General features: G+C 48.4%; 1 protein-coding gene across 1 annotated transcript in view; it reads right to left on the bottom strand.

Annotated features, from left to right (window-relative positions):
- Positions 1-12,455, bottom strand: part of samsn1a (SAM domain, SH3 domain and nuclear localisation signals 1a) — a 77,451-nt gene that overhangs the window by 36,274 nt on the left and 28,722 nt on the right. The window contains exon 9 of the mRNA XM_084329218.1: positions 11,893-12,299. Within this exon, the coding sequence (XP_084185344.1) occupies positions 11,893-12,299 (407 nt within the window). The remainder of the gene's footprint in view (positions 1-11,892; positions 12,300-12,455) is intronic.

The raw sequence follows: 12,455 nt of genomic DNA on the forward strand, positions 1-12,455 counted from the left end.
AGACTACGTCCAACTCGACGATATAGTGCCAAATATGACTATTCAAATATTAATATACACGATGTCTCAATACCGATGGTAGGCCGAACTTGGCCTTACTCCCACACGTGGCGTCGCGGGGAGGCTTTACGTCTGTGACTCTATTGGAGGGTAAGAAACTGGACTGAAAAGGAAGTCCTACTTTAGTAGCGCAGTATATATACGCACTATGAACAAATAGTCCCATTAGTGGTGCGGTAGCCAGATTCCTACGCGGAACTAGGACTTGTTCGTACATGTTGAGCGGTACGTTTGAACTGGGTCTGGGGGGTATGGCAGCCTGGCACCAAGGTCTCGACCAATAGTAGAATGGAGACTATTATGGGATGTTCAGTAGGCTAGAATGGATATTCAATGCATATTGTACAAGGAATATACAAGGGATATCAGGGAATATTAGAGAATATACAAATACAATTAAATATATATATATAATAAATATATATATTCGGTTTAATCTGGCCCTTCACAACAGCCACCCCCTGATTGGTCCCAGACCTAATCAGTTAAGCAGAGACAGATTAATCGCGTTGTCTATTTACACATAAGGGTTTGCTGTAGGGGTCAGTCAACTTCACAAAGTCATAGGGTTATAGGGTCATGGTCATCATCGATTGTGTCTGGGAGTCGGGGCAGTTCTATGAGCCTCGCCACGGGACGGGTGTAAGTGCGACCCTGGACAAGCACTTCAGCTGCTCGGACCTTGCCGTCGGCACCGGTGATCACTTTGCTTACGCGGCCGGCCGGCCACATAGCTCTGGGCAGTGATTGATCAATAATCATGACGACTGTTCCTTCTGTCAAATTGTCTCTCTCCTTTACCCACTTCTGGCGGGTCTGTAGAGACGGTAGGTAGCGCAGTAGGAAACTGCTCCAAAACTTGTCGGCTAATACTTGGCTGTACCTCCACATTCGTCGGCCGTTCGCTTCTTCAGGCCGGTACATTGTCTGGGGTAATGCAGGATCTAGCCGCCCCATCAGGAGTGTGTTGGGGTCTGCGGAGATAACAGTGCTCAATCCACAGAACACAGGCTTCTTATTCTCAGCCTCCTCCTGACTGGCTTCCCTCGGGATAGGCGTGGGCCACTGTCCTTCCGGGAGTCTTAGGAATGCGGGGCCGTCACTGTAAGCATTGTGACGGGTGAGGTCATCTAGGGGCATTCCCCGGGTGATGACGTCAGCTGGGTTCTGTTTTGTATCAACGTAGCGCCACTCTGTTTCTCCGGTTAACTCTTCGGTTAAGTCTTGAATCTCGGTGACTCTGACTCCCACGAAGACTTTGTACTCGCATGAGTCCGATTTGATCCAGGCGAGTACTGTCGTGGAATCTGACCACAGGATTGTTCTAGACACCGGTATGGTGAGCTCACGTTGGATGAGCGTGGCTAGGTGCGCTCCGGCTAGGGCTGCGCAGAGCTCTAGACGTGGGATAGATTGTTGCTTGCGTGGGGCTATTCTCGAGCGGGCGAGGACAAATGCTGTGTAGATCTCTCCCCCCTTTTCTTGGGCCCGCAAGTAGGCTACTGATCCGTATGCGACCTCTGAGGCGTCACTGAAGACGTGTAAGTCCATTTTACATGTCTCTGGCCTCACCGTGGGTGGGAAGTAGCTTCGGCGCATATTAACGCCTGGGAGTGAGTGGAGCTCCATCTCCCACTCTCTCCAGGTGGATGCAAGGTGTGCGGGAATGGGGTCGTCCCAGCCCTGGTCCTTGTCCCACAATGCTCGTACAATCATTTTTGCCCTGGTGGTGTACGGTAGAATACATCCTAGCGGGTCATATTGTCGGGCGAGTGTTGTGTACACACTCCGTCTGGTGGTCGGCGCCGCCGCCGGCCTTCCCTGATCCGTAGTCAGGGGCTTGTGTCTGTAGTGAAGCGAATCTGTTTTGAATCGCCACACCAATCCCAGGGTCATCTCCTGGGCTTCTCCCGGGATTGTAGCCATCCAGGTCTCGCTGCTGGCTGCCTTGTCCTCGGAGGAGAGGCTGCGCAGTACTTGCGGATCGCTGCTGGCCCACTGCCTGAGATCAAAGCCGCCTTTGATCAATGAGGCGCGGAGTTTAATCAGGAGAGCCTCGGCTTCTTCCTGGGTTGAAAGGCTTTGTAGACAGTTGTCTACGTAGAAGCTGTTCTTTACGCTGTGTCGGACCTCTTCGTCCGCTGCTGGGTCCTCTGCTACATGTTTCTGTAGTGCAAATGTAGCACAGCAGGGGCTGCACGTCGTTCCGAAGGGGAGGACTTCCCATTGGTAGATGGCTGGGTGCTCATCTCCTGGCTTCTCTCTCCATAGGAACCGTAACAGGGGCTTGTCCTCCTCTACTAATCTCACCTGCAGGAACATTCCTTTAATGTCCCCGCTGATGGCCACCTTTTCCTGGTGGAAGCGGAGTAGAACGCCGAGTAGGGAGGGGCCGAGTGTGGGACCGGGCAGTAACTCTTTATTCAGATTTTGGGATCCGATCTGGTAGCTGCAGTTAAATACTATGCGGTCTTTACCGTTGTGATGGACCTTGTGGTGAGGCACGTACCACGATTCAGTGGTCTGGTCAGCCTCTTTAATGTCCATCTTTGTGACGTGTCCCGCTGTGATGAGCTTCTCAATCTCAGCGCGGTATACACTCTCTTGGGCGGGGTTCTTGGCTAAGCGCCGCTCCGTGTTCAGCAGGTACCGTTCTGTGGCGTCTGTCTTGGCGTGGAAAGTAGGCATTCCTTCTCGCCGCAGGAGTGGCGTGGCGTATCTCAACACGCCGTTGACCGGGACTCTCTTGGTCCCTGTCTCGAGGAGGTGAATGGCGTAAATGTCATCTTTAGAGCGAATGTCTTTCTTTCCGTTCTTAAAGGGCATTTGTTCCAAGGTCCATAACCGCTCTACGTGTTGCAGGAGTGCGGTTTCTCCCTCCGTGACTCGGGAGTGGAGACATCTAGTGGCTGTACTTCGGTTGAGAGATTTGGCGAGCGGGCCTTGGAGAGTCCATCCCAAACGAGTCTCGACTGCTGCAGGACAGCCTCGGGGTCCGGTATGAACCCGGTCTATCGGGACAATGAGGTCTGCATGGTCGGAGCCTATCAACAGGGTCGGCATAGCATTGTCTATGAGCGGGATCGGTAACTTGCGCAGATGTGCATATTTCTCCATCAGCTTGGCGACGGGGTATGTGTACCGCGACAGTCCTATTTCTTGGCTGGTGAAAGCGTCTGTAATCTGGTACCGTCGCTCAGGCTGGCCGCTTGCTGCGATAGAGAATGAGACATTCTCGCCCTTTATCGTCTTCAAATCTCGTCTTATTGTCCGAATTGTCATTTGGGTTTCGCTTCCCCGCAGCCCTAGCTGGGCCGCAGCGGAGGCGAGCAGAAGGGTCTTCTCTGACCCGTCATCGAGGACGGCGTAAGTGTCCAGGACTTTATTCTGGTAGCTTAGTGTCACACGCACTACTTTTAGGAGTACTCGGGCTCCACTGCTGCTGGCGGGATCGATGTACATGACGCTCGCTTTGCTGCTGGATGGTGCGGGTGAAGGGCGCCGTCTGTTACTGTCGTGAAGTATGTCCAGATGGGCTCCATCGCACTTGGTGCACCTTTTCTTTAAGCGGCATTCGGCTGCCATGTGTGAGCGCGCACAGCGAAAACAGCGCTTGTTGGACTTTATCCATTGACTTGCTTCCTCCGCGTTCAGCTTGGGGAAGGAGTCACATTGCGCTAGCCAGTGTTCTTTCTCACAGTAGGGGCACACTATCTTCCACTTCTCCGTTCTGGAGGGGGTACTGTGGCTCCTGCTGCTCGGTACTGACTCCGATTGGTGCATCACAGTCACCGATCTTCTTCCATCATTTAGTCGTCTGGTTCCTTCTCTGGAGCCAGGGGTGCTCCGTCCGAATGTATCTAGCCGTAGGCTGCTGACTTCTCTCGCCAGGAAGTCTGCTAGATCGAGGAGGTTCGGTTCGGGGCCATTCGGGTCTCGGTGGTCTCTCTGCCGCCTAAAACGCTCCTGTCGAGCGGGCGGCAGCTTCTCCAAGATCCTTTCCACATTTGAGTTGGCGTAAAGTTCATGCCTCCCCTTCTCTCTCTGCGCTCCCAACATCCCTACCAGGGACTGCACTCTGATGGACAGGTCGTCCAGTGCTCGATTGTCTATTGCTGGGGGTAAGCGGTCGATGTGTCGGATCTCCTGGATCACGTAATCCCATATGCGCCCATACCTCTGGTCCAATGCTACCAGCGCTGCTGTGTATGGGGTGGTGGAAGTCGCGTAGGCGAGCGCTATATTATGTGCGCGGGGTACCTTTAAGTGCTTCAGTAGGATGGCGTATTTGTGGCGTTCATCCAATACATCCACCAACATGGTCTCCAGACACATGCGGAGTTCTGTATACTGGGCCCGGTTCTCTTGGGTGAAGTCGGGTACCATAGGCGTGCCAATGTATGACGCTGACTGTGGATACATCGGCGAGCGTTGGGGGAGAGGCCTCCTAGGCGAGTCTCCTCCCGCTCCTTGGTATGGGCTGGTACCGGCAGTGTACCATGGCCCGCTTGTCCAGGTGCTGTTCCTCGGTGCGGGTCGTGCGTCGTGCTCACCCGGGTATAGAGTCGGGGGTCTGTAGCGCAGCTCCGCGGGAGTATAGCCTGGGCTGTACCGGACCTCCTGGTCCGGTAGAGTACTGTGCTGTCGTCGGGCGTGGTTCTCCTCCTCTTCCTCTTCGTCTTCAGTTAGGTCATCCAGTGCTTGTAGTCTCTGGTTTAGCCTCTCCACAGGATATGCTGCTCCTTCCCGGTTGCTAGGTCTCGCTTGGACCGGTGGGGGGAGGTGGTCTGTGGGGGGTATAGACCTCGTCTGTTGGTCAAGTTCAGGGTTGTTTACTCGGCTAGGGGATGCCGCCCTGGAGGTGTGTCTAGACGAGTTCCTGGAGCCTCTGGCGGAGGGAGAGGGTGTTGTCCGTCTGATCAGCTGTTCCACTAGTTGCGCTTGCTGTCTGTCGCGCTCTGCGTCCCGTAGAGCACCAGCAGCTGCTCGCTGGCTGTCTGCTCGGTCTCGGGCCACATTCTCTTCCCTCTGAATGCGTCTTATTTCTAGACGTATATGCTCTTCTTCGCTCCGCTGCTGGATCTGCAGTCGGTCGCGTTCAGCAGCGGCGTTCAGGCTGATGAGGAAGGCCTGCTGTAGGGTCCTCTCTGCCTCGCTGGGAGAAGGCGGTTGTATAGGGGAGCCTTCCCTCGGGGTACTCCTTGCGGAGCCTTGGAGCTCTATCTCCACGGTGCTCTCCCCGTCTTCTTCCGTGCCGAGTTCTCTCTCGGTAGCGTTGTATTCCTCCCGGGACTCATCGGGGACTACTTCTTCAGTACTGGCGGGGTGTGAAGTCATGTCTGGTTCCCACTGGTCCCCACCGTGAACTGGGTCAGTTACATTAGAACCCGTAGGGGCCTCTATGGTCGGGGTAGTCTGGGCGTTGGGGTTAGACATACTTTTACTTTCTAGTTTTACCGCGTTTACTGTTAGTAGAAGACTAGGTTGTTGACTGACAGCGTAAGCCTCTAAGTACTGAGGGAGCCGTCGTTCGCGCTGCGGGCGTTGGTTAGGAGGATCGTTTCGTGGAGTGTTCATCATAGGCCATTTCAATATTAATAACACTATATTAATATTACACTAATTACCATCCGGCTCGAAGGACCAATTGTAACTGAGGGGTACAATTCCCTGACTGTATTACTAGATATGATACTTACTACCACTACCTTTGTACTTAATATTCGGCCACCCAGTACTCGGCATAAATATATTATGATGAACACTGTCACGTAGATGAAACGGATCCAACACAAATGTACGAATTAGAAATAGGTCTTTATTTCTACACAGCGATGGTGTGTAGAGCAAGCACTTAATCAAATCAATCACATTTATGAATGGGAATTAGTATGCACTTTTATGGCAAGAGTATTCGTCGGTATATCAATAGAGAATGTCCAATCTCTGAAGGCGCAGGTGGTACATATACGACCTGGAATAGTTAAGGAATAACAGCAATGATACTTTAATGATTATAGACTGGATACACTAGGGGGGGGGGTTAATCCGGTCGCTTGTAAGCCGACAGGAGTAGGAAGGGGGGGGGGGTAGAGTCCGGCTGCCTCATCCGGCCAAGGGTATCCCAGGTGAACCCACTGTAGTGCCGTTCAATGCGCCGGCGATCCTTGGACCACAGATGAAAGCAGGTGGACTCTCTGTGAGCCGGCTCTCTCCGGTCCACGGGGGAGAGACGTGAAGCGACCTCGTCTTGCAGAGCGTCTCCTCACCTTGCGTCCTCTCCAGGGGGGGGGGTTCCAACACACGGCAGTGTCGGGGGTCTTTATCCATGGAATAATCAACGTATACAAAGCATAATCCGTGCCTGGGAAGGCGGGCTGTCGTCGGTAGAATAATCCGGTATACAGGTCCACTCGCTCGTCGGCTCTGGGGCTCCTCGGGTGCAATCTCACATGGGGTCGATCATCCTGGAATAGCAGCCAGTTCTCTGCCCGAAACGATGGGGTACTGACTACGGTAGTATTCTCACCGCACGAAGCACTATATATTAACAGACTATTATTAGCTTAATAGACTACGTCCAACTCGACGATATAGTGCCAAATATGACTATTCAAATATTAATATACACGATGTCTCAATACCGATGGTAGGCCGAACTTGGCCTTACTCCCACACGTGGCGTCGCGGGGAGGCTTTACGTCTGTGACTCTATTGGAGGGTAAGAAACTGGACTGAAAAGGAAGTCCTACTTTAGTAGCGCAGTATATATACGCACTATGAACAAATAGTCCCATTAGTGGTGCGGTAGCCAGATTCCTACGCGGAACTAGGACTTGTTCGTACATGTTGAGCGGTACGTTTGAACTGGGTCTGGGGGGTATGGCAGCCTGGCACCAAGGTCTCGACCAATAGTAGAATGGAGACTATTATGGGATGTTCAGTAGGCTAGAATGGATATTCAATGCATATTGTACAAGGAATATACAAGGGATATCAGGGAATATTAGAGAATATACAAATACAATTAAATATATATATATAATAAATATATATATTCGGTTTAATCTGGCCCTTCACAACACCCGCCGTGGACCTGTCCTGACCTATCTATCTTTCTCTCTCTCTGGAGCCAAACTGGTCGACTAGCTAATATATAGTACTACTAGTAGCTAACTGTGTGTGCCTGGTGAGAGCACCTGGCTGTATGTAGACAGTAGCCGCATAGCTTGTTAGCTGTTAGCTAATGCAGAAGCAAGCTATGCGGCTACTACATGCAGCCAGGTGCCTGATTGAGCTAACTGTTAGCCAGTTAGCTGTTTAGCGTCAGCTGGGAACGTTCGTTTGATGCTATCAGTTAGCCTTGAGAATAGCAGGCCCTGGCACTCTGACTACGACATCATCTTTGACAGAAGATGTAGTCGGGCCTGCACCATGACAAGGCTCTGGCCATAGCTTTGTCCCGACAGCGAGAGGCCTTTCGTCAACGTGGAGACCTGTGTTGCGGCCTTTCGCCCGGCGTTCCTCGTGCAGGTAAAATGTCATGACATTACCCCACTCTTCCTTCCTTCCCCTCCCGAATGTTTTGTTAATAACGATGTTTTTTTCCAGGCAAAACATATGCTACTTCACAACATTTGGAGATACGACATGTGCTGTGTGTGAATGGTCGTTTGTGTAGCTTGGGTAGCGTTGGGCCGTTGGCCAAAGCTGTGTGTCACGTGGCCTGGTGTCACAGTACCTGGCTAGCCTATTTAGCTGATGTCGGCCATTGGCTCCTTGCTGCTTTGGTTTCTCTGGTATAGACGCTCTTCTTGTTGGATTTAAGTGTTGATCTTTGTCCTTTTGAATCTCTCATACATGCTATAGTCTCTCTCTAACACACACACACATGACAAACACACATGTTCTCTCTCTCTCTCTCTCTCTCTTTCTAACACACACAGTCTGCCTATGGCGGCCTTTCTCGATGGCTAGGCTGTGCTCAAGGATCTTCAGTCACAGTGCTCAGGTATTCTGCCACTGTGTACTCTCTGTTTAGGGCCAAATAGCATTTCAATTTCTTTCCAATGTGTCTCTCTCTCTCTCTCTCTCTCTCTCTGTACACTGTATATTGACTGTAGAACGGGAGCTCTCTCTCGCTCTCTCTTTTGCTATATGTTGACTGTATCATGCCCCGCCTCGGGCAGCGCTATTATTTAAGAATATGTTGACTGTATAAAAAAAATAAATAAAAAATAAAAATATATATATATAATTTTTTTTTTTTTTTTTTTTACCGTTGGGGGGGGGGGGGGGGGGGGCTCGCGTTAAATCTCGCACAGGGCCTCGCATTTCTCCCAGGCGGCCCTGCTTCCATCCCTCTACTCTGATCAACAATGTTCCCTACGGCCAATTTAAAAGAGTAGGCTACGTAGAATCTGTGACAGTGAAGCAGATTTTAGAGAAAAGAGCGGAGAAATGTATGATCGCTTCAGAGAACATGGCTATACACATAACACTCTTAAAACAGCTATATCTGAAGCCGCTACTGTAGAACGCAACTCTCTCTTAAAAAGAAAGACATTAATGATAGGGTGTTTTTCTCTACCACTTATAGTACTAAGGCCCTTGCTGTTCGCAATATAATTAAAAAGAATTGGAGCCTGATCCAATGTGATGAGGCCTTGTCTAACATATTCCCTGACCCGCCCCTCTGTACATTTAGGAGAGCCCCCTACCAATACTGGAGATAAATTAGTACGAAGCCATCTCTACCGGCAGATGTTAAATCTACATGGTTACCAAAGCCTCCTATAGGAACGTATAGATGTGGTCACTGCAAACAATGCGATGTGGTGGTAAGATCAAAAGGATTTACCCACCCAGTTACAAAACAGACATATACTTCTAACAGCTTCATTAATTGTCAAACGACACGTGTTATTTATATACTGTCTTATTCCAAATGTGACTCATTTTATGTTGGTTGTACGAAACGCTGCCTACTTGATCGACTGGCAGATCATAAATATGCTATCAAAACTAACAACATGGATTATGCAATGGCTAAACATATTCATGATGTTCACCAAAGTACCTCTGTTTTATTTACAGCTATCGGCATTGACAGTGCTCCACTCACATCTAGGGGAGGAAATAGACAAAGAATTCTAAACCAGAAAGAAAGTCGCTGGATCGATAGACTGCAGGCCACCTCACTCCCAGGTTTAAATTATTCTATAGACATGGTGTCATTTTTATAGGCCAGTAGAACACTTTATTTATTTATTGTATTTATACATTGTTATTTATTGTATTTTGATAAGACTACAGGCCACCTCTTTGCAGGTTTAAATGACTCTATGGACATGTTGTCACTTCTATAAGCCAAGTATAGGTTACATTATATAGTAGTATTTTTTGTCTTGCTTTACTCAATGCTCTTACATTGTAGTTTTTGATATTTTTTGATATTATTATTGATCTACTCTATGTTTGATTTGACTAATTTCCTTATGTTGTTACAATATTTTGAGTGTGTGTGTATATATACATATATAATATACACATTTTTTATTTCTATTTAGTATTATTGTATATTCCTTCAACGTAGACATAGCTTATAAGTGGATTGTCTTCTAACTATGTCAAGTTGAGAATGTGCTGTGCCTTCATCCATTTGGCACCAGCTGTCCCCCATTATAATTAGTCTCTCCCAGAGTTCTGTTTTTTCCTTTTTTCTTTATTTAGTTACAGTTTTGTTTTGTCACAGTTACAACACCCTGAAGAAGGCCATATGTAGGCCGAAACATGTCGGTATTTTAAAACTTTCTAAATAATGTAAGCCAATTAATAAAGGCATTTTAAAATTGTACAGCTGCCTTGGATCTCAACTTTTCTTCTATAACGAATCCTACCCCGGATTTAATCCAAAGAGCACCTACCGAAACAAAACAAGAACGCTGAAGCCCTCTCCATATCCTCTTTTTTGATCAAATATATAATACACGTCGCGGCCTATTACTAGCCTCTCAGGAATTACCCCAGAACACTCTAAAACCATACTTATATTCACCACAGTATAAAACGAGAATGTATGGATGGAAAAAATATTCCTTTTTCACATCTTGAACGATAGATACTCGATGTCAAATGGGCCATAGTATTGCATATATAGCTATAATATTTAAATAGTTATAGCCCTACAAACAAGGTGAGCAACTCCCACCGTTTACAGCGGTGGCGGTAGCTACTACAGGATGAGGCTAATCCGTGGCGTCCAATGAGTTAATAATGTTGTATTTAACTTTTTAATTAAATTTTTTGCAATACACTGTAGGCTGATGATAATATGTGTAATACATGTTTATGTAAATACTATGTGCTTCTGAGACCAAGGACCACAATGGAAATAAGTCTGTGACTTTTTTGTGCTATCCTTGATAATTTTATGATGCATGACTTGTTGTAACATGTAATGTATTTTAATAATTGTCAAATAAACTAAACTAAACTAAAAGCTCAAACAACACAAAATGAGTCACAACAAAAATAATAAATTCCACCGTCACACAAACGATAGCGGTGCGGGTGCGGGTTCCCAGTGTGAGTGTGAGAGGTGCACCTGCCAAGGCTGACTCCTGACACCACCATGATGCTACATCCATTCAATCACTGCTCCCATGTTAGCGTTGGAGGGGGATTTGCTTGTTTACATTGTAGAGGGGAGAACTCTACGGAGAATAACACTGCTTAATCCCACCGCTTGCAATCAGCCGTACACTCCTCTCAATCCAGGATTAGGTCTTCTAATCTATCTCTTCGGATTCCTCCAGACTCCCTGCAGAGGCTTCTGATCTATTCCTACGCATCTCGCGGACTCCTTGGAGAGGCGGTAGTTTGAGGGGTTTGGCTTTGGTGATTTAGCAATGATTTTCCACTCAAATTATTAATTGGTTTCCATAAAGACTTCCCAAAATAGATTTGAAGAACAAGAGCACTAGGGGGCACTATGTGCAAAAGGATGTCCTAAATAAACACTCCTATTTATGTATCCATCACATGGTGAAACTTCACATATTCCTATCCAGATGTGATGGAAGGCCGTTAAACTGTTGTGCTGCAAATGACAGTTTCTGAGCTGGTATTGCAAGGGGTCATGTAGTGGACCATGTACTATTGGACAAAAAGACATTGGATTGACAAACTCTAATGAACGGTCCTCTGATGTCAAAGGACGTGATGATCCTTCCTCTAGGATGAGGTGATCTCAACAATAACAACACTGGGCCCATCCATGTAATCTCAAGCAATCGACCCTAATGTGGCAAAGCATGAGCAAGGTCACACAGGGCACCCTCTGCATGTGCCTACTGGGTAGATAGGGTGTGTGTGAGGTCACTGACCTTTGAGGATAATCTAAGGCTAGATTCTAAGCAACCTGTCTTGGCAGCAGTGCTGATTAAACGGTGGGTTTCATATACAGAGAGATTGAACGGTGTGGTCCAAGTGCACACGTTTTTGTTTGGCTATGAATAAAATCACAACGTCTAAGTGACAGGATACATAACTGCTGCATGGGACGTTTTAACCCTTGAGTGGTGTTTGTGTTATGTTGGTGGACCGACAACATTATTGGGATTTTAAAACAATAAAGCCATAAAAACAAATGTAAAAATACTCAACAGGTGGTAACTTTATCTCAATTACAAACAATCTAGACAGTATATATGGTTAATATTTACCATTTACCTCTGCTAGATAAATAAAAGTGCTACTCGGTTTTTGTGATGAAGTAAAAAGAAAATAAATAAAGAAAGAAAGAAAGAAAGAAAGAATCCACCAACTTACATTTGGGTCAGACAGATCCACATCAGTGCTAGACCGGCGCACGCTGGGCGGGACCAGGGGTATAGGCTCCTGTTTCAGGCCTGCATGGTGGGCTGGTTTCTCCCTGGGCAGGGGACAGTCGTGGGAGTAGACGCGGTACTCCGTGAGGGGCCTGCGACAGGTGTGGTGGCTGGTTCCCCAGGCGGGGGCGCTCTCGGCCGGGTTGCTCCAGCGCTGGTGGTGGTTGTTGTTGTGGGTGGGGGTAGCTCCACCAGGGAGGGCCCTGGGGTCCATGCCCCGACCGGGGGTGGCGTTCTCCTGGGCGGGCACTGCGGGCAGGGTGGAGGCTTTGCCAGCGTAGGGCCTATAAGACACGTCCAGGTAAGGACTGACCGGGACCGGGCTCGCCGGACCTGGTGGGGAGTGGACTGGAAGAAAAGAAAGGACATCTGGTCCTGTGTTGCTGAATGGGTGGAGTGCTTGGCTCTTTGGCAGGTATACTGTACTGCACCACAAGGAGGTTAAAGGCAGGTATACTGTACTGCACCACAAGAAGGAGGTTAAAGGCAGGTATACTGTACTGC

This window comes from Notolepis coatsorum, assembly GCF_963971535.1.
Source record: "Notolepis coatsorum genome assembly, chromosome: 1".
Taxonomy (NCBI): Eukaryota; Metazoa; Chordata; class Actinopteri; order Aulopiformes; family Paralepididae; genus Notolepis; species Notolepis coatsorum.